Source organism: Halichoeres trimaculatus, unplaced genomic scaffold (genome assembly GCF_033239565.1).
Source record: "Halichoeres trimaculatus isolate MK-OKI-2021-1 unplaced genomic scaffold, fHalTri1.1 fHalTri1_scaffold_24, whole genome shotgun sequence".
In the NCBI taxonomy this organism is placed as follows: Eukaryota; Metazoa; Chordata; class Actinopteri; order Labriformes; family Labridae; genus Halichoeres; species Halichoeres trimaculatus.
This window is the reverse complement of record NW_027437202.1, coordinates 6,321,107-6,346,105: the sequence shown is the minus strand read 5'-3', so window position 1 is coordinate 6,346,105 and position 24,999 is coordinate 6,321,107. Positions and strand designations below refer to the sequence as shown.

The window sequence follows — 24,999 nt, the reverse complement described above, 5'->3', positions numbered from 1 at the left end:
ATGGATGAGAGTGGAGACAAAGATGACGACACAGCTGCACCGATGGAAGAACAGATAATGTGATAAATACAAAGACGGAGGAAAACTAGTTGCAATGTGAGCCGGATATTTATAAGTTGTCTTCAGGGAGAAGCACATGTCCAAAGAGAAGGTGGGGGGCCAAGCTAGCATCCAGCAGTGTCTCCTCAGTGCTGCCATTTCTGATCGACATCAAAGCTTTTATCTCTCCCCTTGAGTCTGCCTCGTCGGGGTTTTTTCAAGAAAGCAAAGAGCCATTTCTTCACCCGGGGACGCAGAGTGCAGAAGGGCCTGCTGGGGGGGCAGCGGGAGTGGGATTGAATTGCCGACTGTTCGGGAGGGGGCACAGGTACGGGAGACGGAAAATTAACCACTTGAAAATCCGCGGCCACTAATAGATGTCAGAGCAGGAGAGTACGGGGGTGGCTCTGACAGGAGCGGAGTCGTCCGAGTTGTTGCGCCGCTGATCTTGAGATGTTAAAGGGTAATAGGGGTTGATAGCTCGCCTGTTAAAACCTAAACGGCTTGTGTTCCCTTCTATGTTAAGTACTCCACAAAAAAAAGCTGCCAGCTCTGTTTGGTTCTTCAATAAATCTGCTGCTCGGGTTTAGAGGCAACGCTCAGGTCATGGACTTTTTTTTAACTCTGCTAGTCTGGCAGTTTTTATAGAGCTCTTCATATTGCACACAGTGTAATTAGTTCTTTGTAATTAGCGCAATTTATTGCTTTGCATATCCCTTTGAGACACGAGTGCTTTAACACAGAGGTCTTAATTTGCAATATTACACAGTGTGTAATTGGGAAGTTGTTTTTTTCACGTCCCTCAGAGACTCGCAGACATGTGCACGTATAACCAGAGAGGACAGGGGGAGCAGGTTGTGTTTCAAGGATGAGTCGGTGTCTGGAGAAGAAGGGGGGGCTTGTGCCTTTTTATGTAATTAGACCTCAGACCACTTTATTAAAAACGAAGAATCCAATCAGACGCTCATCATTTTCCTTCTGGACAGTAACCCAAGCGTAGATTTGGGTGTTTTAGAGCCCCCAAAAAAGAAGTCTCCTGTTTCAACAAGCTGCACTCTGGAGATTAGTTCAGTTTGACTCAATATCTGTCGGCTCTGAGCGCAGGAGGAGGCAATATCCCCAACTAGATGCTAATAATAGTAAGAATAATAATGCCCAGCCACATATGGAATGAGATATAGTCCCTTATTGGTTTGAAGTGATGATATTAAACAGCATTATATGTGCAGGTGACAATGTGGCACCAGACAATTTCCCTAGATATGAAAAGAAGAAGATTGCAGGTGGGATTACCCCGTGTGTGGTCAGGGGGGAGGCAGCCGCCAGCATCGGCGCCATTGTCGCCTCGCCCTCCCGCTGATTGTTTGCCTTTGAGCTGCCGCCGCTCCTCCTCCTCCTCCTCCTCTGCTTCTCCTAGTCTCTGTTTGCCTTTCCAAGGCTCATCCTCCTCCTCCTGTTTGTCTTCGCGCGGCTTCGGAGGCTGGGCTTTTCCCCGGCTGAGCTCTGGCTCGGAGAGGACGACGCATGCCTGGTCCGGCTTGTTTGAGGGGGGCTGCTGAGGCCTGCGTGGCTCTGGGCCAGCTGAGAGAGGAGGATAGAGAGAAAGAGGGAGATTAGTTTATTGGCCGAGCTGCAGAGTGTAATCAGACTTTGAAGAGTTTCAGTCCCTGGCGAGATATCCATCATCTGAAGAGTGTGACAAAATGACTCCTGACATGAAAGTAAAACTCAATATGGCTCATTAGTGCTGTTATTAGCTATCATAAGTCCTTTACTGACATTTTGAGGAGATGTGATGGTGGAAAAGAGGGAGACGTAAGCAGAGATGTGGTGAAATTCATCAAAATTTACACTGATACCCAACCCCATGAGGCTCATCCTGCAGATCACTTCACCTTCCAAACTTTCTTGTCGACTAACTGTCCTGTCCTCTCTAGATAAAAGCAGAAAAAAAGTTAAAAAAAAAAGGGAAGATATCTCAAAGTGCAACCAATGCAGTTCCTCAAATGTCCACTAGAGGCAAAAACGAAGGAAACCCCTTCGTGCTTTCATCCTCAGAGTTGCAGATGTAACACCTGCTGCAACCCCCTTCTTCTCTGATATTAAATATAATTTGCTGGAAGAATAAATAATGCTAACCTCACAGTGATTTGTTAATTGCTCGCTGCGTCGTGTGCAATCAAACTTAAACAAAATAATTATCGGCAATTGCTGCATCTGCCGGGCTCCAGCCGGGTGCAGCGAGTGATATTTGGTGAGTCAGCTTTTCCTGCGAGTCTTAAACCATTCCTGTGATTCTTCCTCGTATCAAAATGTTGTAATTTTGTGAAGGTCAAGAAGGAATCTAAGCCCCCCCAAAATGTTAATGGATGCAAGGATTAGGCGCCCGGCTTTCCACATGATTCAAAGTTGGAGATCTGAGGCGTCGCTGCTCATAAACAGAGGGTTTGATGGCGCTGATGTTAAGCTAACAGACGGATTACACCAGTCTGAGGAGAAGTGTGATGCAGTTTCTTCTTTCGCGAGGTTTAAATCACATTCCTTTACGTTATTTGTTGAACTCGAGGTGTGAAATCTAACAAGACACTAAGTTGTGAGACTCAGGGACGCAGAGGGCTAATTAGTGATCCTGCCTCTCTGTGGCTTGTTTCTCCAAAAGGCCAGCCTCTATACCGCTTCCTTAAATGTCATCGGAGTCTCCGAGCTCCTGGCCCCTACCGCCGCCCCCCCTCATTCTCTAACAAGCCGAGCGAGACCACGGAGAGACGGCTCAATTTGTGTTAAGCTGTCCCCGCCGAGGAAGATGTTAACTGGGGAATCCTACAGGGCCGTGCCTAGCCTCTTGTTTCCCCCCTGCCTCAATCAGCGCCCCATTATGTCTGCGGTGGCTTGATTGGGATCCAAAATTGAATCTGACATGGGAAGATATTCAAAACTCTCTTTTGAGGATTCATGAAAAGCAACAGACTCCAGTCGTTGAGCGAAAGAGGAAAGCTTTTATTACAGTCCACAGGGAGCAAAACAGCTGCAGCCTGTGACACAGAAAGTGAAATAAAAGGAAAGCCTCTGATACCGCCGGATTCCTACATGAGACTTAACTAGACGTGGTTGTTACTGCCGAATATGTGGGAATAAAAATGCAGAAAAACCAAGAATAGAGGTGTGGAGAGCCAGGAGATAAACAAATTGCCCTCTCCCTGTATACATCTTCCACAGTAGGTGCTGAGAGACAAATTGCTGGTCTACCAGTGAAAAAGCAGAAGAAGTGAACCGTGCCCACGCTCCCGGCCTTCAAAAAAAGCTGCCAACGCGGGAACTCGACACCACAGCTTCCAGAAGCTGTGTGGTTGTTTACTGGTGCTAAATCAACTCCAGGAAACTGCTCAGACTAATCCACGCGAGATGCCAGACCCTGTCTTCTGGAGGTTATACTCCATGACAGTTTGATTAAAAAACAGCCACGCAGCCTCTTGAAACAGCTGTGATTTAATTTTTGTCAAATTAATGAAAGCTGCTGTTGTTGGGATAATATCACAACGAGGGAACGGCCACTTCTGCACACTTCAGGACGATTAAAACCACAAACTGCAACGTGCGATTCAAACGGCTTCACATCATAGCAACAGTCGCTAGGTCAGGGAGGTTTTAAAGGTGGCAGCTTGACATTTGGTCGCTTTTAATCTGTCATTTTTCTCCTTCACCTCAATTCCATCAAGCTTTCCTCTAAAGGGAAGAAAAATCTTTCTTAACACTTTGTTCATTTCATTCCTGAGCATTCTGGTACCTCATGGTACAACAGACTAATATCCTTCTGTGTGATGACTGTTCTTCCTCTACAGCTGCTGTCTTGCTGTATTTTGCCACGCAGCTCAGATCCACAGACAGCGAGCCAAATGCTTACGAAACTTCTGCTTTGCTTCTACTTTTTCTTTGAAGTCCTCGTGTCCGTGCTTCATCTGCTGAGATTCCTCTGACAAAACTTGCGATACCGCGTCACATCTTCATGTTTCGCTCTTGAGGGGATAGCATCTCTCGTGTCACACTCAGATTTTCTCTAAGCTGAGGACTGCAGCGCCAAGTTGAGAGATATCGGCATAAATATGGTTGTTATTTCCCCAGCACAGTCTGTCATTTACAAATTTAGCAGGTTGTTAAATTCCCCCCATCTCGCGAGCTGACACAGCCTGCTGCTGTGAATGCAGAGTGGCGCTTGTGACAAAGAAGAGAGTGTGATTGCTGAATAGTTATCAAGCATCTGCTGCGGCATGAAATGGGGGGTGAATTTTTTGTTGAAGAAAAAAAAAAAAAACGTGTGTGTGTGGGTGAGTGTGTGGGTGTGTTTTTTGTGCTGCTCCAAAAGCTGAGGTACTGTGTGTGTGTGTTTTAAGTGCACCCTCAACGCTTCCAATGGACTGAGCTGCAAACAGACCTGCAGCACTGCCAGAACGCTCTCTGTTCTTACACTAAATATAAACCCCGCGCCGAGGACAATCGACTGATACATGCAGACTTGGGAGGACTGGTTTTGGATACAGAGCACTGTTTATAACTTTGCTTTGGAAGGTGTGCGTTCTTCACCATCTGAAATAATGCGTAGGTTCTCAAAACTGAGCAGAGTGTGAGGTTGAGAAGAAAATTAAAGCTGGTTCATCCTGTTTGAACCATATTCTTCATCCATAAAGCTTGGATACAAAGAGTTTGAGGCTCTGTTTGTCATTGTAGGCCAGGGGTCAGCGACCTGCCGCTCTCCCTGTGGACGTTGACGATGTTAGCTGTGTTTCCATGACACTTTTTCGCAAAATAAAAGCAATATTTCTGCAATTGCTGGTGTTTCCATTACGACTAGAATAGCACACAACTTGAGCAAAATCTCGTCCAGTTAAATTCAATTTGTGGAAGAAGGAAGGAGGACTGTAACCAACGGTAACCATGGATACCCCAAATATTTAAGAGCTGAACTGAAAAGGCAGAGGGCGTTGAAATATTGTGACATTCGTCCAGACACTGCAATAGTGGCGATGGTGATCCGGCCGTGACAACGCCAGCTCAAAGCAAGTAGGAACAAAACAATAGGGATGGGCAAGTACTGGTATCGGGTCTATACCGGCCTTTTTTCAAGGTATCAGCAGCTGTTACTCAAGGCAGAAAATCTTACATCTAGCAAGTCCTCCTTGCCACTAGTTGGTGCTACTTGCTGCGGTTTGACATTATGAATGAAACAGGGAGAGTTAACACTTAAACTGTTTTATTTTGCACTTTAATGTATTTTAAAAATACTCTGACAGTTGTTAGACTGTGTTGTCTCTGTTAATTGAAATTTTATGGATCAAAAGTACTAGTATCGGTATACAGTATCGGGAGTACTAATACTGTTATTAGTCTGAAAAAAAGTGGCACTCAACATCCCTACCAAACACTGAATACAAATCATCTCCAGCTCAACTGCTCTCTCACACACACACACCTTCATCCCTCCCTCCTGCTGGACTCTGACCTGCTCACAGCCTTCTTGATGCCTTCACTGACGCTCAGAAACACCAACTTCATCACTGCGTGGCCCAAGAGGTGAGTTGTTATTCACGCCTGGTACTTTTGTAATGAACTAATATCCAAACTTCTGAAAACCACCTCATGACTGGAGATGAAAACCTTTTTAAGAGTCTTTTTATAGGTTTTGCGCAATTCTAGGTGTAATGGAAACGCAACTACCGACACTAAATGAAATCAGGATTTAAAAACTTTGTTGAGCTAAAAATGCTTCACATCCTGCAATAAAGCCTGCCACCGCTCCACTTCACCTCCTACAACATCAACAGCCCACCAACTTTCCATGCACCTGTGGCTAACCTCAAGTTTTACAGCCCTGGGAAGATAACTAAATCTATACTGTCTTGTCTTTATTGTGAAGGTAAAGTCAAATTTTAGGCCCTGGAATGACGTTAAAGGATTAAGACGCCACAAACACAACTTCACTAATCCTTACCAGAATAAGGAAGTGTTCGATTCTTTTCTCGTCACACTTTGTCTTTAAAAACTTTGATTTGCAGAAGCCGGCAATTAGTCAGACAAGAAGAAAATCGGTCCTCAGTGTTTCCTTCAAGCTCGCCAAGCTGCCAGCGTGAGAGCCAGAGGTCATTTGACATGAGTCATCTCAGCATCTCTGCATTATGATGCCTTCAGTACACTTTTAGTGCGGCTGTTAATTACACTAGATTTCTTTTAGCTGAAAGGTCTGTGTATCTTTCACAGCCACAGCAGCAGAGACCCGGTTCACCTGAGGATCCCTTTGGAGCGTAATCTTGAGACGTAGCTGTTCTGACAGGATGGGATTGTTATTTAATGAGCCTCTCCCAAAAGTCGTGACCTTGTATGTTCTTTTTGGGAAGCAGCTCTGTTGTTAAGCAGTCATGATGTGATTTTATTCAAGGGTGAATTTACAGTAAATTAAGAGGAAGTCTGTATTTATAGGGCAAACAAACATTTCATTGTTCCATTACACAGACTCCAAGTCTGTCGTTGCTTTGTGCTCACTGAGTCATCTTCGCCACCTGTTTGGTGTCTTTTCTGAGGCTGTGCTGAAACAAGGATGATGCTGCAACTTTGACTGAAGTGTGTGTATAAATGTGTGTCTTCATGAAATCCTGCAGCAGAGGAAAAAAACGAGAAAGCTTGTATGACTGCTGCTGTTACAGGATCAAATTTGTGGATATTTTTGCGAAGTCGTTTCGGAGCCAATCTGCTGCATCTCAGACATTTAGAGCGCGTGGACCTGCAGCCTGCCAGGTCATAACGACTTCCCCTCTACTCTCTTTCGCCGAGATACAATCATAGGCTGTCAGAGATATCAGCCAGAGCCTGCTCAACTTTTTCCACAACTTTGTGTGAGACGTTTGCAGCAACAGTAGGCGCCTGTTCACTCTTTCCCTCTTTCTCTCTCAGCTTGACAGGTGAGAATTATACTGTGTCCTTGTCATCTGGAAAGAGAGGGAGACAGACAATATTCTCCGAGCTATTTCCGACACCGGCAAGCCTGCCTCCATCTTTCGCTATCACGCATCTCCATCTGGTGAAATCTGTAATGCTGTTCAAAAGTATTATGTCAACAGACTGCTCCGATTGATATTGACGGGAAGGAAAATAAAGCAATGAATGGATTTCAGCTTCAGGTGCTTCATTTCCAGCAACAGATGATGGATTTATTGTCTTTTTCTGAAAGGAATCGAGTTTGTTTTCAGTGGAATAAAAGTTTGAAGAGCAGTGTAACGTCCACAGTGAGGCGGTGATGATTTGTTACAGCTTGTGTCGTAATCCTACCTGACGTAGAAGAAGAAGAAGAAGAAGGAGAGGAGCGTGGGAACTCGCACATCTCGCAGTAAGGCAGCAGGCCGCTGTTGGAGAAGGTGCAGGCCTCGCAGCTCCACGTCTCAGCGGAAAGGTCGGGCTCACACAGCTTCCTCGGGGTCAGGAGAGAGACGGCGCCGAGGCTCCTGGGTGTCATCGACTTCCTGGATCTAGGGGTCAGACTCGGCTGTGGTGTCCGCAGTTTCTTCACCTGAGGGGAAAAGTCCACGTCTTGTGTCTCAAAAACCAAATTCTCTTTACGCTTCTCTGAGTCTTTTCCGCTGCTGGTTGTCTCGGAGGAAATGGAAGGAGACGCGTCTTCATCTTCTGTTCTTTTTCTCTTGTTTTTGCCGCCGCTCGGGGAGAAGAAGGCGCGGATGTCGTGCTGCTTCTTCTTTTCAGACTAGAGAGGAAAAAAAAAGTGAAGTTAGTTCTTGCTGCTGGAACACATGGTTTACATCTGATACATGCATAATAGATCCAACACGTCTGCAAAGGTGCAAAACAACGACACAGTTCCACAAATCAAACGCTGATCCAATAACCCTTTAAATAAAAGGGATCAGGCAATCTAAGCTTTTATATTAAAAGCTCATGTGAGGAACTTTAGGTTTGAGTTGATTCTGGCGCCCCCTGTGGTCAAAGCGAGTGAAACACACCAAAAAAATCAGAATAAAATGATATAATGCATGCAGCTCAGCAGAAACTTTCAGATAAACTTGTTTCAGCTGCTTTAACTTAATATTAGTGGAAGAAAAAAGGACTTCAACGCTTTTTTATCTCACAAACATCAGACGCACTTCTCATTTCTTCAACTTAACGAGCTCTTGTGTTCTTTCTTGTTTACCGGATTCAGCTTCATTCATTAAAACAAAGCTAATACAGAGACTCTAAACATGAATAAAGTTTAAAAATGAAATATTTATCAGTACGTTTGGTCTTTCACCATCTGTCCTCTTTCACTTTGAGGGACTCCATTAAGCTCCACTTAAGAGCGAGGAGAAGCTTTGTTTTATTCTGAGTGACGCCGTTCGCTTCTCTGTACAACAACCCCTCCTTTCTTTGAGTTAAACTTCTGTAGATACTGAACACAAACACTCGAGGATGTCATGAATATAAAGTGAGGATTACAGAGATTATATTTATTTATCTTGAAGTCTAACTTTTCATACTTCTTGTTAGTGTGTTTAAATGCTGGATTTGTCAGAGTGGTGCGTTCAGGGACATCCTGTCTGACTCACGGGAGAAAAGAACATGTCCTCATCGATGTTCTCAGAGTTCCCCTCCCGCGGTGTCCACGCCTCTGCGAAGTTAAGGAACTCCCACTTGTCCCGTTCGTCCTCGTCTGCGTTCAGATACTGCTTCTGCCCGTTCAACGTGCTGCACGTCACTGTTTCCTAAAAGACACAACACGTACATGTTTGATTTTCCAAGCAGATCATGTTTTCTTCAGCCTCACAGACGAGCAGAGAAACACATCCAAATACTTCAGTTTTAATTACATATCTTGACATCTGTGAATATTAATGTAAATCCCCAAAGCCTGTTCTCGATGCTAATCTCCTTCACTAAGAGTCTGAGTTTATTCATGCATCCAAACAGCAACAAAGCCAAGTGGTTTGATGATACGTTTTGAGCTGATCTCCTCAGTCTAGCTGCTCCACATGACAGAATCGCACCATCATTTATTGTTACATCAGTAAAAAAACGACTAAATGAATCTCCACTTTAGCTTCTTTAACCCCCTCGTACTTTTCTGTCCAGCATGGACCACATGAACGTGTCAAAGGTGCCTTTGGCGATGAGGTAATGCACGTTGACCGAGGACGTCTGTCCGATCCGGTGGGCTCGATCCTCAGCCTGCTTCATGTGTCCCGGGTTCCAGCAGAGCTCGGCAAATACGACGTGGCTGGCAGCGGTGAAGGTCAGACCCTGCAGAGGACACACACACACACACACACACACATACATAGAAGCACATATGAAAGCCTACTTCAGTCCACATGTAATGAAATTTCCATCAGTGAACCTCATTTAATAACTGGATATTAGCTGCTAATTGCAACATGAGAGCTTCAAGCACCCACTTAGTTTAATTGGAACGAATAACAACTCTCTCACTCGGCATCGTCTGTGTCAACAAGTTCATTAACTTTTTTCACCGAGAGGAAAACACATTTTAATGTTTGTTTTAAAAAACCTCAATCATGACTTACAACTTTGCTTGTTTATCGTCATGTTGAAGCAGTTTCTGGATGCTTATGTTAATAAAGTTTTCTGTGTCTGCGTTGGTGTGTATTTACCTGACCAGCCGCCAGGATGCTGAGGATGGCCACCCGCGTCTCTGGGTCACTCTGGAACTTGTTGACCAGCTGGATTCGCTCTGAGGATTTGACGCTGCCATCGATCCGGATATAACCAACCTAAAAGAATTCAGACAGAGCAGAAAAAATATGAGCTGAGACAGAAAAATACTTTGTTACCTGTCAGCCTTATTTACAAAAGAATAACAAAGCAACACAACCTTACTGAGAGGACATAGCCTTTAAGACCAGACCAGGGGTCTGCAACCTGTACATTCATAAGAGCAATTAAGCCTTAGCTCATCTTAATTTAAGTCATTCTGGAGCCACAAGATGGATTATATCTTTACAATAAAGACATAAAAGTGTGTGAAATTAAATTTGCAGTTAAAATCTAGTAAAAAAGTATCTAAATGAGAAGTTTTAATGTGTTGGTAAAATTGTACATGTGATGTCTTTGTTTTATATTTTAACTTATTTTGGAAAAAAAAAAACATTAAGCGAATTCTATAACTTTTAAAAATTCACAAAATTTCGATAAATTGTTATTTTTTTAATTATTTAAATCTTAAATATTTCCTTTTTTAAAAAAAAATATGAAATAAAAAAAATGCAAAACTTTGCAAAAAATCCAACAATTTTTAAATTTTAAAAAATTGCCAAAATTTCAAACATTTGCAAAAAAATAAATAATATGAGTTCGATTTATTTTTAGTTTTCAAAAAATTATAAAAATTTCAGAAATGGTTAATCTCGCTCCCTACAAAAAATATGAATTCAAAACTTGAAGAAATGTTTTAAAAAATGGAAATTTGCTGAATTTTGTGAAATCTCTAATTTTTTTTCCTTTTATTAAAAGAAGTGCTGGAAAACTGAATATCAGAAAATTTGCAAATTTAAAAAAAATGCAAAAATCTTAAAAGAAAAACAAAACCTTCATTGCAAGATGTGATGCATATTTGGTTTATCAAATAATAAGGCATATTTTTATCCAGTGTCAATGTTTTGAATCATCAATACCCTGTGTAAGAAAAACAAAAATTCTTTGTTTTAATAATAGTTGTTTTTAAAGCTACGAGGAGATACTGCAAAGGAGTCAAAGAGCTGCAGGTAGCAGACCCTTGATCCAGACTAACCAAGTCTTTTATGCCTCACAGACGTGTTAAGTTATTCATCACAAGTGTATAAGCTCAGGCGCCTGGTGCTGCTTTCATCCACCTGCAGATAACTGGAGGACATAATGTAGGTGTTTTAAATTTCACTGAATCTGTGAATAAGTGCAAAGACGCAACATTGTCCAACGTCTAAAAAGGCATCAGAGACAGGGAGCATTTCATTAACCTGGATTCTACGCCGTGGATGTTTCAATGACACGTGTGTGAATGAGCACACGGTAGAGAGTGGTGATAAAACAGTATGTGGATCGTTTTAGAACGGCAAACAAAGGCATCAGCGGCAGCAGCAGCTTCATTAAACCTGAACTTGAACCTGACATTCACGGAGCTGCTAATGCACTGTAGCGACTGAACTCTTTTGATTTGAGTCTGTTGGTCCTGTGGAGCTGCTCCGTGGCCAACAGTAGGAGAGTGTGTGCATACTGCGAAGCTCCCACATGTGAATGTAACTGTAACTACATGAATATGAAGCAGAGGCTTGCTGAGAAAGACCGCGGAGGTCTGTTTGACTTTTTCCCGAAGGAAAAGGTCAGAAAATGTGCTCACCGGGATTTAATTTCATCTCTGAATAAAAGTTGCATTCAGTGTTCTGTTAAGTTAAACATTCAAAACTTCCTTTGCTGTAAACTGCAGGTGAGAAATGGAGACGCATCAAGCATGAAAAGCAGTGATTACATTACGTCATGTGATTGGATCGTAGCCTCTTGTCTCCGCCGAGCTCTTAATCACACCACGCTGCTTGTCTTTCTTTATTTTTAGCCACATCTCTGTTAATTGGTGGGTGCGAACGCAGCAGAGAGCGCCTTACCGAGGAATGTGTTATCACACGTCTTACCGCTGCATTACATTCAGCCGACACCTCCGCGACCCCGGCGACACACACAAACACACACTTGAACTCTTTCACAGGTTGCCAGCGAGCTATGAGATATCGGTTGCTGGTGATGACTTGTGAAATGCGCCTTGAGACATTTGTTGAAAAGTTTACTTTGTGTGAGAAAAAAAGAAGACTTTCTTTATGAGCGCGGAGAAAACTCACTTATAGACACAGATATACACAATGACCAACATCGTTTGAGTACAATGTGACTCTTTGAGAAGGAATAAAACTAAACTTTGGGCTCAGGAAAACGCTGTGAAATATGAATACTTTCTGCACGCTAAATTTTGTTAAAAAAACTCAAAAAACAAACAAAGTTTGACACTCAGAGGACACCGTATTTGCTGATTTTTGTTATAAATGAAGTTACCTTTGCCTCGATGACAGCCTCAGTGCACGCCGCCATCATGGAGAGGTGGTGAGCAAAGACCAAGAACTTCAGCTGCTCTGTCTCCAACATCATATTAATGTATTTCTTCACTGCTCCTGCCTGGACACGCACACACACACACACACACACACAGGGTTACAGAAATAGACACAGATGAAAGGGAGCTACTGAATCCATCACTTCAGCGCTCGACCACACACAGAGGAATCGGCTAGATCAGTGAAGAAGTCAATTAATCACCGCGGCATCCTTTCTGTGTGATCGATTCTCTATTGAATGCCGGGAATCCAGACTTTAAAGGGGGAGAGCGCACCGAGCGACTGGGGCGCATTTGTCAGGCCGCAGATAGTGAGAGCTAATCAATACCTCACAACTCTGAGATATGATTGGTGTGTAATGTTTGGGTTGTGTTGACACAGGATGTAACGAAATCCACAGACAGAAAAATCAAACCGTGCTTTAAAAACATCAGACTGGAAATTCTTCTGGCTTCTCTCTGCTGAGGAATTTGGCCCTGATTGTCGGTGTGAAGCTAACAATCCGGAGAAAAAGCAGCAAGAGAGTGAGTGAGTTAACTGCCCCCTGCAGGTATCCATATCTATCATTTCGCTGCTGCCCGGTGATCACACTGTGGAGGCTGCGGCCGTTTCCCGCTACCTTTCAGCCGACGCCGGAGTGGATGTGCTGTACGAGCGTGTCATTGAACATTCGGGCTCGGCTCATTTCGGAGCCAGGGGCCAAAACGCAGCCGGGAATAGCTGCAGAAATAGTGAGGTTTGATTTGAGTCAAACAGAGCCCTTACTGGGCGCTTTGGGAGACGGGCCTTCCCGTGTGAATCCCAACCTTATAATCTCGACACCTCCTGCAACATGACAACCTCTGCAGCCGTCACACCTGCTCTGGCGGGAGAACCTCTGCTTTGCCTCGCTGATAATTAGCCGATGCGCCTGATAATGAATCTCTCCGCCAGGCCTGCCGACCCTGTTCTGATCTGGGGGGTCCTCATTACTGACGGCTTGGCTTCGCCGGCTTCCTTCCGCTGAGTTTAATTAGTGCACAAACTTCTCGGCTGTCTGAAGCGGCCCGTTAGCTCGCTTTAAAGTCCAGCATCAGAGCTGTCCTCTCTGGGTAATTGGGAGCAGATGCTTGGCGGGTAAAGCAATAAAAATACCCCAAAGGCGTTTGGCAGCTCAGTCGCCTGGCCGACTGGCAGGCAGGCAGCCAGGCAGGCAGGGGCTGCGATGCTCGTCAGAGTGACATAGATGTGTGAATCTATCACACCATTTCACCCCTCCCTATGATCCAAAAAAGAGAAGACAGAGCTGTTTTTGTGAGTGGAGAAAGTGCGACTGACTTGGGAAACCAATAGGAGAGGAAATGAGACCGGGGCGTCAGTATCGGCTTCAAGGTGGGGGAGTGGGTGTGGGGGGGATGAAAGGAGGTCCGGTGTTAGGCTAAACTGAGCACAAATCCAATCAGCAAACAACACCAAGCGCTAAAAAGATCGCAGCTCAGAGGCAGACTGAATGAGCAGCGTGTCGATGATTGCATTTGGTGGTTATCTCCGGTCTTCGTTAACCTCGGGGCTGCGCTCCTCATGGCTGAGGGCGTCGGGCTAATTGAGAAGAATTCAGCCCTCGAACATGCCACATGATGGAAGGAGGGAGAGACGGAGGGAGGGAGCTGCAGTGTGAAATCTTCACAACGTGAAGATTTAAAACAAATGTTTCCTCTGAAGAGGAGGAAATGCAAAATCTCTGGATCCCCGCCGACACTTGTTCTGACCCCAGCCCTCCTCGTGCTACCTTCCCATATCGCTTATTTCTCCCTCATTAAAAAAGGAACGTCACTTCAAACTGAGAGCCCCACTGAGTCTCCATAGCAACAACATCACAGAGATGCTATTTTAGTGCGGTGTGTAACTTTGAGATAAGGTGTAATCATGCCAGGCTGGACGCAACTAAATAATACCTCCGTTATAACTCCCTACTTTGTCTAAGTGCTTTCACTGGCCACCATTAGGCGGTGTTACCATGGCAATGCTTTCCCATGAGATCTCACTGAGTGGTCGGCCAAGCGCTCTGAAAATGATGCTGTATCGTCAGCTCAGCCTGTCCTGAAACACAGGGATGATCAAACTTGAAGCCAATTCATATCTAGGAGGATATTTCAGCTAAATGATCTTCCTGTCAGCGGTTTAGCATCACTGACAGCTCCAGATTACTCAAAGAGACACCCCAATAAGTGTATTTTGCTTTAATATTTACAGGATGTTACGTAATGTCAGCTTTTTGGCCAAATTCAGCCGCTTTGGAGGAATTTGGGTGTTTTTCTGGGACTACTTTCTGCTGCACATTTGGTGTTCTTGTGAGTATTTACAGCAGCAGGATGGTGTTTGTGGTATTGAGACAAAACAAATGACAGTTTGTGTGTTCATGCTAACAAAGGAGCGTGCGAGTGCAACAGTGTGGCTCATTGATGTGTTTTAGGACAACAACGGAGAGAAAACTCCAGCGCCACCTGGTCTCACGTTTACCTTAGCGATCGCAGTTTGCTGGTACATCTGTGTGATCTGGGTCATGATCGCCGGGTACGGGTTCTCCATGTCCACAGAGCCCGATCCGAGCCCCTTCATGAGTTTCTCCCACTGGGCGAAGCTGGCTGAGGCCTCCTGCAAAGCAAAGGAGAGCACAAAGACATGTGAGTGCGTCCTCTTACTTCTCCATCCTCCCTCTTGTTCTCTGCTGTTTTTGAGATATAAAGGGCAAAACAATTAATGGTGCTGCTGGGTGTCCTACTTTCCCTGGAAGAGAAAGAAAGTAAGGAGAGAAAGATGGAGAATTCCCAAGGAAGCCTCCCCCTCCGACTGGGCTGCTGCGTTAGGTGGGTCATGAGCATCTCCCAATTATAGCCGCCTGGTGACAAGCCGGGGTCGAAGATGGAGAAGCAGCCGGGCTGGTACAATAAATCAAAGGCGCCGCGCGTGCTCTCAAGGTGATTGGCGAGGAGTATTTAAGGCGGGAGAGGAGAGGAGCGCAGTGGGAGCGGCTGCCGGTGAGGCGCAGCATATGCTCATAAACAAGACACGCAGAGAGGTGCTTCCAACCTGCTCGTCATACAAACACGCTTTACTTCCAGACTTATCCAGACTTAGCAGTGTGTTGTTGTTGTTTAGCTTGTGTTTAATTTAATTCATGACTTTTTTAAAAAACAGTCATAATTAGAGGTTATTTTAAGCGCTGCGAACAACTCTGCAGCAACACAAACATGTCAAAAAAATCCAACAAGGAGTGAACACTTCTCCTCCTTTAAGCGCCGCATATCAAATGATGCAAAACTGTGAACCATATGGCGAGCTGGATGCAGGAAGAGGTGCCCGGCGTGCGATTAGGCGTGTACATACACATCATGATGAGCGAGCAGGAGCCTTATTAATGCAGACGCACAAACATTTGCAGGTTTCTGCAGCTGTGCGTTCTGGGATTGTACAATGAAAAGGCTTTTTTGGGTGGTACATGAAAGGTTTGCACCGTTTAGCGAAATCATTAGCATTTCAGTGGATTCAAACATCGTCAAAGTCAAGGACGGTTGAATGAATAAATAGTTTCACATTTCAGGGGAGCTGAGCTGAGTTTCCTTTATGTTTCCTCTCTCAGATGATGCATAAACACTGTTTTGACTGTCGCGCAATGTTTACTTCTAATTAGACATTTTACATTCAGGTTTTTTTTTTCCCGGAAAGTGGCGACACACTCCACCCTAACGCCGACAAAAAGGCCACGGCTAAAGGGCAGCAGGGGCATAAAAAGTGTCTGGCTGTGGAAGATAAAAGCCATCATTAGGGAGAAAATGAGATAGGAGGGATGAGGGTGAACTGGTGAGTGGTCCTGCTCTCCAGTACGTAATGCAAAACTCCGCTTCAGATGAGTGTTTAGAGGAAATAACAGCCACACAGTCTTTAATGCTTTATATTGTTTATTTTTTGAAAAGCACAATGGCCTTCACTTTGGTTGACTGGTCGCTTCACATCTCCTTTTTTTAAGCTCTTAAAACCAGTCCATTTAGCTGGGAGCTGTCTATTCTACTCAGCGAACAAAAACCAGTAAAATAAAAAAAGCACTCGACATTCATCTTATGAACAAATAAATAAACAGACAAAAAAAAAACTGTGCAGCTGAACGAGCTACAGCTAGCTGTGCTTTTTTTTTTTAACACCCACCAAAGACAAATGACCCTCGAGCTCGATTCGAGCATCAAAGCTGCTGCTTCAGCGAAGCTCAGATAAGAGAATGGATGCAAGACATGACATGAACTTTTCCAACACTTCCAAGCGTATTTACGTTAGCTTAATTGGCACCGCCATGACCATATTTAGCCCCTAATTACAGCGTCCCTTAACATTTAGCGAGATTGGAGTAAAACTCCTGCATCATCACTTTTCTGGGCAACTTCCTTATTGTTGTGTCATTCCTCGCTGCATAATTAGCTTCCTCCGTGCTTCCTTATTCCTGCTGATATGATACAAAATGTAACAAAGGTGCTAAAGTGGATGTTTCTAAGAGTGTATTGTTGTTTCCATGCTGGGAAACTAACCCCTGACAGAAGCAGGAGGAGAGTACAACACACTGACAAGCAAGCAGGCCGGGTCGAAGCAGCATTGGCATGCACGCTCACACACATGCAGCGAGGCGTGGGAGGCAGAAAACACAACCATAACTTGGGGGATGCTAAAAGAGATGCAAACACCTACACACAAAACCTGACATTTACTCTGTGAATACGCTGGTGTCCTCTTTATGATGGTGGAGAGGGAACACACACAGATCTCAGTGTGTCTAAACTGAGCTCAAGATGCTGTCAGGGTCATGCTTTGTGGTGTCCTCTGGCCTCTAAAACTCATCATGTTGCTTATATGTTGATTGTTAACTCACTAAAACGTCCATCAGAATCTCCCTCAGCCCAACGAGACGACTGAAAACTGAGAGGTTTGTTCGTCCAACTTCTAAACTCTTTAAACTGCGCAAAGCTGTCTATATGAAACCATCTGTTCCGCTCTGCTTGAAGGCAAGTTTCACTCATTTAAAAAAAGAAAAAGAGTTCCCCGAGAGGCAAAAGAAGAGCTGGACTTCACCGCAGAGCTTGAAGTGTGCTGTCAGAAGTCGGCAGACAAAAACACAACACATTAAGCCGTGTCGGAAGCCCAAACAATTAAAAAGTATTAACTCATCAGCGAGCGACGTGGCACCAGAGCAGCGTTCTGTCACAGAAACGAGGAGGGAATTCTCTGATGTGAGGAAAGAAAATCAAACGTGAAGCAGTCTGCAGCACAGACAGGAAGAAATCATGGGAGATGAAACCAGTGAAACAGGTTTAAAGATCATTATGAAATATATTATGCTGTTAGCTGTAAGAACAGATCCATTATTTCCCTCAAACGTCCCTGAGGAAGCTGTTAGACTGAGAGAGTTTTAAAGCAAGAGAGCTGGAGAAAATTGCTGTGCCAAAATATAAAATCATGAAATGTGCCAAACTTTCAAACCTCTCTGGATAGTAATCTGTGAGTGCACAAAACTTCATGGAAGAAGTGAGAATTTAAAGATTTCAGTTACAAAGTTATACCGCCAACTACTGGTCTGGCATGCACAGCACAGCCCTGTTTTTTGATGAGAGTTTCTAAGACATTTAAAGACAATCAAGTGTTAAAGAAGGGCAGAGTACGGTGGCCTGTAGGTGTCAACTGATTTGCAAAAGCAACAACAAGACGAAAGTGCAGCCACAACAACAACAGTAATGTTGTGAGAGTAAGAAAAATTATTGTTTTCTTTTTTACCTTCAGCTATGATAAATATAGCTTTTAAGCTAACATTATTAACTCATAATGCTAAATATCAGATGACGTGTTTTTCTGGTAAATAAAGAAATATAAGTACAATGAAATATATTCAAAGGCGAGACCACTATGAAGCTTTATTTATCTTACATGTAGTTAAAAAAACAATAGTCATTTCCCTACTTTTGCAACTTTGCTAAGTCCATTAACCCCTATCAACTTTCGTTGAAGCTGTACTTCCGTTTTGTTGTAGCTTTAGCATTTGTGTTGTAGCCTTTGCATTTGTGTTTGAGCTTTTGCATTTATGTTGTAGCTTTTGCATTGGTGTTTTTGCGCCTGCATTTGTGTTACTGCTTTTGTATTTGTGCTGTAGCTTTTTCATTTGTGATTTTCCTCTCACATTTCTGTTTTAGCTTTTGCATTCATATTTTTACTCTTGGATTTGTGCTGTAGCTTTTGAATTTCTGCTGTTGCTTTTGCATTTGTGTTGTAATTTTTGCATTCATGTCTGAGCCTTTGCATGGTGTTGAAGCTTTTGCATTTGTGTGCAGCTTTTGCAATCATGTTGTAGCTTTTGCAAATCGTCTGTCACCAACCAGCCACCGTAGCCAGGATAATAACTGCTCTCCCCATGGATCCTGAGTGGCTGACAATGACTCATCAAGTCTTAAAAATAGTTAAAGACTGAAAGTTAAAGCGAGGTAAAATCTTAAATGATGATGAGAAGGAGATGGTCCATATTTCAATTATTCACTCCCTGAGAGGTGAGAAATACTCTCACCTGGAGATAGCAAAATTTAATTCCACGAAGCAGCACGAGCCCGTCCAATCACCATTAATTCAGGAGGGAAACTTGGCGTAATGCTTTTGGAATGTGCTGCGCAATCATTAAGCAGCTAGCAACAGAAATTTGAAATATAATGATTATTCTTCAAGTCGCTTTTCAAACATCACTGGGTTTTGCTTGTTCCTGTTACACTGTTTTTACTTCTCCCTCATGGAGGGTCAAACGTGTACCTTTTCAGACTCTTTTGGCAAGTTGAAGGGAATGCGTTGGCGGATTTTTGGGGGCAGCTGACTCAGCACTTCAGCTTTAAGGCGACGGATCATGATCCCACTCAGGCGCTGGTGCAGCTCCTCCAGGTTGGACGCTCCTCGAAAATACCACTGTCGTTTTGCACCAAAGTATCTGTGAGTGATAGAAGAAGAGGTGTGTTACACACTGCTGATGCATTTTTAAACACATCCTCTAACACGCCGTCCTAACCGAGAGAATACGTAGTTATTTACAGCAGAACCCTGAAGGAGTAGTTAAACACATTTAAACATCCCCTCCTGGGAGCTGCCCGATACTACAACAGCATCCCATCGTTCACCGCTGAGCAGCTCTGCTGGAGCAGTCGGGGGGATCCTGTTTTTGCTTAAGGGCGCTTCGCAGAGCAGGAAACTATTTTGTCTAATGGCCACAGCAGCAGCTTTATCCCAAAACTCACCGGCAACTTTCACAATTCATCAGCCAAATGGATTTTCAGAATAGAACTGGCCCTCCACACAAAGCCTGGTTATCTGCCATATTGGCTGCAAGTGTGGACAAACTTAATAAGCTGCTGCCAGATTTTGCTGTTTCACACTTCAGCGTTGAAGCTTGGTGCTGCTTAAGGGAGGAACACTGGTTCTCACTTTCTAAAATAATGTTTCCTTCTGGTGCGGGGATTTGAACCAGCGACTTTCCTGCTGCGAGGAAGCTTTAATTGTCTCCTGAGCTGCTGTCGCCTCCTTAAAAAACTCACGTGGATGAAGGGGGAACAATAGGAACGTGACAATGCTTCGTGTCCCTGTGTGTGTGATCTTTCATCTCGATGTGTGTGTGTAAAGGCAATCCCCAGCCACACTAAGTGCTATTATACACAAAGTGTTATCAGTAATGGCACCAGGCCCATCACTGACCGAGCGGCTGACTTTGATGGACATCCAAAACAATGCATTTGATGTGTTTGTTCACACATGTAACTGATCGTCGCTAGCTTCTGGCAGCCAGTTGGCATTTAACGCTTGGCTTCAGTTGTGGTCTGGCTCTGACAACAAACTCAGCTGAGAGTCACCAACACTTCACATTCAGGTACAGCACGACGTTTTCCAACACACTCTTGAAAAATGTTAAAATTAAATCCTTGGCGAGGGCTGATTAAACTCTGAGAATTAAGAGTATATCAATAAAACAGCACCAAAGAGAGGTATGATTTAGCATTTCTGTGTTTTAAAGACCAACCTGTAATGGGCGCCGCAGTATTTCTTGGTGTAGTCGCTCCAGGTCCCAAACATCTTGGGGTAGAGAGCTTCAATCTGCATGAAAAGCTGTGAAATACAACGATAGGAAAGGACTGACAGTCTTAGCAGCTTTAATGAGATTTCACACTTTTTAGGTTAGCACAACTTCTTCCCCTTCAGTTTCCGAAAGCTGTTTGCAATAACTCAAAGGAGCAGGAGCTTTTTTTGGCATTAAACGCAGACACTACCTGTGCTCACGATTAGTCTACTGTCATGCAGTGCATCTTGTGAGCAATTTAGTCAAGGTCTTGTTGTCCTTCGCCTAGTTTACCACTCCTGTGTTGTGCATCTGCGTGGAAATTTGTGTCAGCACCAATTAAGCAGGTCAAACCGCTGTGCAGCGAGACTAGGCGAGTAAAATGAAGCTGATTTGAAAATTAAATGGGATGCGAATAAAGACAATCGACCTACAGCTGCTCCAGACGTGGAAATTACGAGTCAGGGGTAAAATTTGCATCACTGTACTTTGACGATTCATCGCAAGCTCTGCGTGGATGTTTTCAAGAGAGGGCTTTCCAGACAGTGAGTAGGTAAAGAGTGTATGCATCGCAGGTTGCAACAAAGCTCAGAGAATATGTGTGTGTGTGCAAATGTCAACGCGCCTGTGTCTCCACACCACATCCCTGTCAATTTTCAGAATCTGCAGCAATTTCTGAAGTAATGACAGGTAATCACCAGCAAGGCGATCTGAATAAGCAGCCACAGTAAGAGCGCTATTCCAAATTCAGCGCTTGTTCAACAGGAGCTTTGCATTTCCCCCCTCACGCTGTTGATATAATAGGTGGGTGGAATGAGGGCACATCATGAACGGTGCAGCATGCCCTGAGCTGTGTGCTAACTCGATGTCAGAGCCACAGTGAGTAATGATGGCAGTGAGGAGACTGGCACACAGGCGGGGACAGGGCTTATCAGGTTTATGCTGCAGATGATAAAATGTTATATTCAGTTTCAGATTCGAGCAGCAGTGAGAGGAAGAGAGATGATATCTAACCTCAGCACTGCAGGCAGGAAGACAACGCACTCACATGAGCACGCGCTCTCTCGATGACACACCTTCTTGAGATTTCTACCAACTTCGCTCTATTTTGGAATTAATTAGCTGCCTGTGCTTCATCAGTTAATTATCATGATCGGGTCTAGGCAATAATTAAGTTTTCCTCACAGCAAAGCGGCGATGAGGCGACAGTGGTATCAGAATCCTGCCTCACATTGATACCTAAACTTAGTAACAGGATACTCATGATGTCATTAAAGGAAAAGTACACTTTCTTTTACAGTTTTCTCCACTGGTTTGGCTCATTTCTTGAAACAGACAAGACGTTCTCAAATCCAATCAAACCATCTGCAGAGAGAAGATTGCGTTTTCATCCTTTTCTTCCTTTGTTTTTCTTCTTTCCTCTTTAACGGCTTCATGCACTATTCTTATATTTGTAAAAAGCCCCCTAACACAGTTAAGAAATGCTCCGTATATTATTAATGTTGTCTTATTTTTAATATGCAAAGCTACACTGCAGGATATGAATAATTACAGGACCTTGTGTGTGTTGGAAAGCTTTGCGACTCACAAACAGGATGTCTTTTTTTTTTCTTGCAAAGTCTGTGCAAATCTATAATTAAAGTTCCAAAATATTTACTTTGCAAACATCAGAAGAGACGATCAATTTAGCCGTAAACGTGATGATGTGGGCATCATATGGCGAGCAATGAGCGGGTGACTGGAGGGCAATTAGAGAGGGTGTAAATGCTGGAGTATGGTTACCATTCACTGCTTCTTATTGATACCCTGTTGTGTCGTCTCATTTACACGCTGAAAAAGATTTTCCTTACTGGCCCTCTTCATCATCCGTGGCTGCAGTGATGGAATATGGCTGCGATCTACGCCTTCAATATATCGTATATAAAAATGATATAATAAATCATTATGGAGAGGGGAATGACTCCGCCGCTCTCCAAACACTGTTGTCCTGTGAACAGCCCTTCTTATTGTCTCTAAATTCAATAGTCACCCCACATGTGCTGCTTTTTATTACTTGTCTCATTTATTGCGCTGCTCTGTCGGTTCATATCGGGCTTTGTAAATGAAGTTTTTTTCGCAACAAAGGTTATTGAAATAAGCCGACAGTATCCTCGAGGATAAGTGATGCCGCGGGGAGTTAATTGGCTTTTTGAATGTTGGATCTGTGTGTGACCTGCTCTGGAGCAAGTTACCATGGCGATCTACCTTCGCTCAAGATTGAAACACCTTTGTGAGACACAAGTGTTGGCTCCGTGGTCGACTAATCTTTCTTTATGAGTGTGAGCTTAGAAATCCTTCTGAAGAACAGTCCTGTTTTTCTTTTTTAACTTCCTGAGTGTGTTTTCTTATATTTTCCTTATGTTTATTTGTCGTTTGAGGAGGATGCTGAGGAAGATACTGTGATGTCTCATTACCTCTTCAGGTCGACCCAGTGCAGGGGTACCAGTGAGCAGCACAGCCCTCTTGGCGCTCTTGATAAGCGGCACCAGAATTTGGGTCCGTTCCGCGTTACGGGATTTGAGGTAATGCGACTCGTCGACCACGACGACTCCAAACCGCTGCCTGGTGAGAGCCTCCACCAGGGTGCGTGAGTCTTTGGTGAGCAGGCCGTAACCCAGGATCGTGACCTTGGATTTGCTGATCCCCCTGAAGAAGAAGAAAGACAGAGACGTGGGAAATTGGAGACGGCTACACATCTGCATAAAAAGTGCACATTGCTGAATTCAATGGAAGTCTTCATGGAAAAAAGGCAGAGATACTGGAAATTTAGGACAGCTACACATCTGCATAAAAAGTGCACATTGCTGAAGTCTTCATGCAGATAAACAGATTTTAAAGTTAAAAGGAAAAAAAAACCCAGATGGATAATGAGAGAAACATAGAATGTCTTTCCTTAAAGCTGCAGCTGTAGCACCTACCTTTAAACTGACAAATGTGTGTCAGCAGCTCAAACGAAACACAAACCAAACATCTGCTTAAATGTGCCAGTGTTTATTGACTCTGCTTCCGAGCCCTCGGGGTAAAGTAAACCAGACTATTTAAAAAGGGTGTGTGGATTGATAAATGTTAAAGCACACAAAGGAAGACTCACACACACACACACACACACACACAGACACGGACACTGCCAGGCACAAAATAGAGCCGCAGGTTTCCTTTCTTTTTTTCTACATCTCTTCTCTTGCTTTTGAGAAATCCAATTTTGGTCGGGATTGCAATTTTTTGTATTTTCCGAGTTGTGCACCGTCCTAACACGAGCACACAGATAAACAAACAAACTCAGCTGCGACATTCAGCCACATGAAACCCAATAAGGATCCCAGAGAAAATCAAAAACATTTCCAGCATCTGGCAGTCTCTAATTCTTCACCTCCACCCCACACACACGCACACACTCCGAGCTGAAATAAACCTAAGGTGTCGTTCATGTTCTACAAAAGAATGTGAGTGGAGATGCTGAGAGGAGGTGCTGCATAATTTTTGTCTTGCCTCCCTGTTCAGTCATTAACACATCCAGTTCAAGGACACGTTTTCCCCCTCAAGGCGTTCACAACCTCTTTGCGCCTCATCTGAGATGTGAGGTGTCGAGGTTTCATTCCCCTCCAAGTCACAGATACGAAAAGTTTGTTTCATTCAAGAAAAAACTAAGAGAAGTAGAGGAAAGTTGAGGTGATTATGAAAGTTGCTGCTTTATAGGAGTATATGCAACATTGGACCACATTGCACAAACCTGAATCAATAAAAACAGCTGTGAGAATGAGCTGCATTTGTCTGCGACAGCGTTTTTCCACTCCCCGCGCTGAGAAAATTTCAGCTCTTGTTCAATATTGCAGACGGTGCTTTGACATGATTTGTCTGTCAGCGCTGTCAAACACAGGCCCATGCCGGCTCCTGACACAGAGGGACAGTTTGAGATGAAATTGTCAGCAGCCACCTCTCTGTCTATCACGCCGCCTCACATTCACACTCCTGAGGAAAGTGGGTTCACATTTTTATTCCATCTCTCGAGGTATATTATTATCAAATGATGGGAGAGATGGAGCAATAACAAGGGACATTAAACTCTGCCTCACAGCTTGTTATGGGGGCAGCTCCCCTTTTAGGCTCTTACTTACAGAATCCTGCGTATGATCTACATAATCCACAGGATTGAGTTCTGTTTGCTGAAATCCTGATTGTAATTCAACTCTTGTGATACATCTGACTCTGTATTCAGTTTCCTGGCTCACACAGATGAAGGATGGAGGAAGGAGTGTGGTGCAGTGACCTACATGGTGTCACCTTTGGTCTCCACCAGGTTGATGTCTCCAGGCTGCAGCTCGGGGATCCACCTCTCCAGCTCCTCGATCCAGGGATACTTCAGGGACGAGGGCACCACCACCAGGAGGGGCCACTCCTTCCTGTAGGCGTACGCCACCGAGATGGCCTGCACCGTCTTCCCAAGACCCATCTGGAGCAGCCAAATCAACACAGGGGCGAAAGGGGGGAGAAAAACAAGTCAATCGCACACGGAGTCAGCGGTAAATTGCATATGACGGCCGAGCTGATGTGAGGCCCAAGAGTAATAAGGTCTCAGAATGATTCTTGTGTCAAAACTGATTAGACACGTGGGAGTGCTGCACAAGGCTGACAAATTAATTTGGAAGGCATGCTGCAAACTCCCAGGTTCATTTTTTGGGGGGGAATAGATTTCCT

At 44.1% G+C, this 24,999-nt stretch overlaps 1 protein-coding gene and 1 long non-coding RNA gene across 3 annotated transcripts in view; one reads left to right on the top strand and one right to left on the bottom strand.

Moving 5' to 3' along the window:
• The window catches only part of zranb3 (zinc finger, RAN-binding domain containing 3), a 46,795-nt gene that overhangs the window by 16,067 nt on the left and 5,729 nt on the right, over nucleotides 1-24,999 (bottom strand). For both annotated transcript variants that reach the window (XM_074664605.1, XM_074664604.1), the window contains exons 4-14: nucleotides 24,576-24,754; nucleotides 22,719-22,950; nucleotides 20,230-20,315; nucleotides 18,978-19,149; nucleotides 14,667-14,801; nucleotides 12,109-12,228; nucleotides 9,684-9,803; nucleotides 9,133-9,312; nucleotides 8,622-8,777; nucleotides 7,354-7,783; nucleotides 1,333-1,620 (exon numbers count right to left, since the gene is read on the bottom strand). In XM_074664605.1, coding sequence (XP_074520706.1) covers nucleotides 1,333-1,620; nucleotides 7,354-7,783; nucleotides 8,622-8,777; nucleotides 9,133-9,312; nucleotides 9,684-9,803; nucleotides 12,109-12,228; nucleotides 14,667-14,801; nucleotides 18,978-19,149; nucleotides 20,230-20,315; nucleotides 22,719-22,950; nucleotides 24,576-24,754 — 2,098 coding nt within the window. The remainder of the gene's footprint in view (nucleotides 1-1,332; nucleotides 1,621-7,353; nucleotides 7,784-8,621; nucleotides 8,778-9,132; nucleotides 9,313-9,683; nucleotides 9,804-12,108; nucleotides 12,229-14,666; nucleotides 14,802-18,977; nucleotides 19,150-20,229; nucleotides 20,316-22,718; nucleotides 22,951-24,575; nucleotides 24,755-24,999) is intronic.
• LOC141785952 (uncharacterized) lies at nucleotides 14,280-24,735 on the top strand. Its single transcript, XR_012597597.1, has 3 exons — nucleotides 14,280-14,497; nucleotides 14,620-14,830; nucleotides 24,602-24,735. It is a non-coding gene; the product is annotated as an uncharacterized LOC141785952 (long non-coding RNA).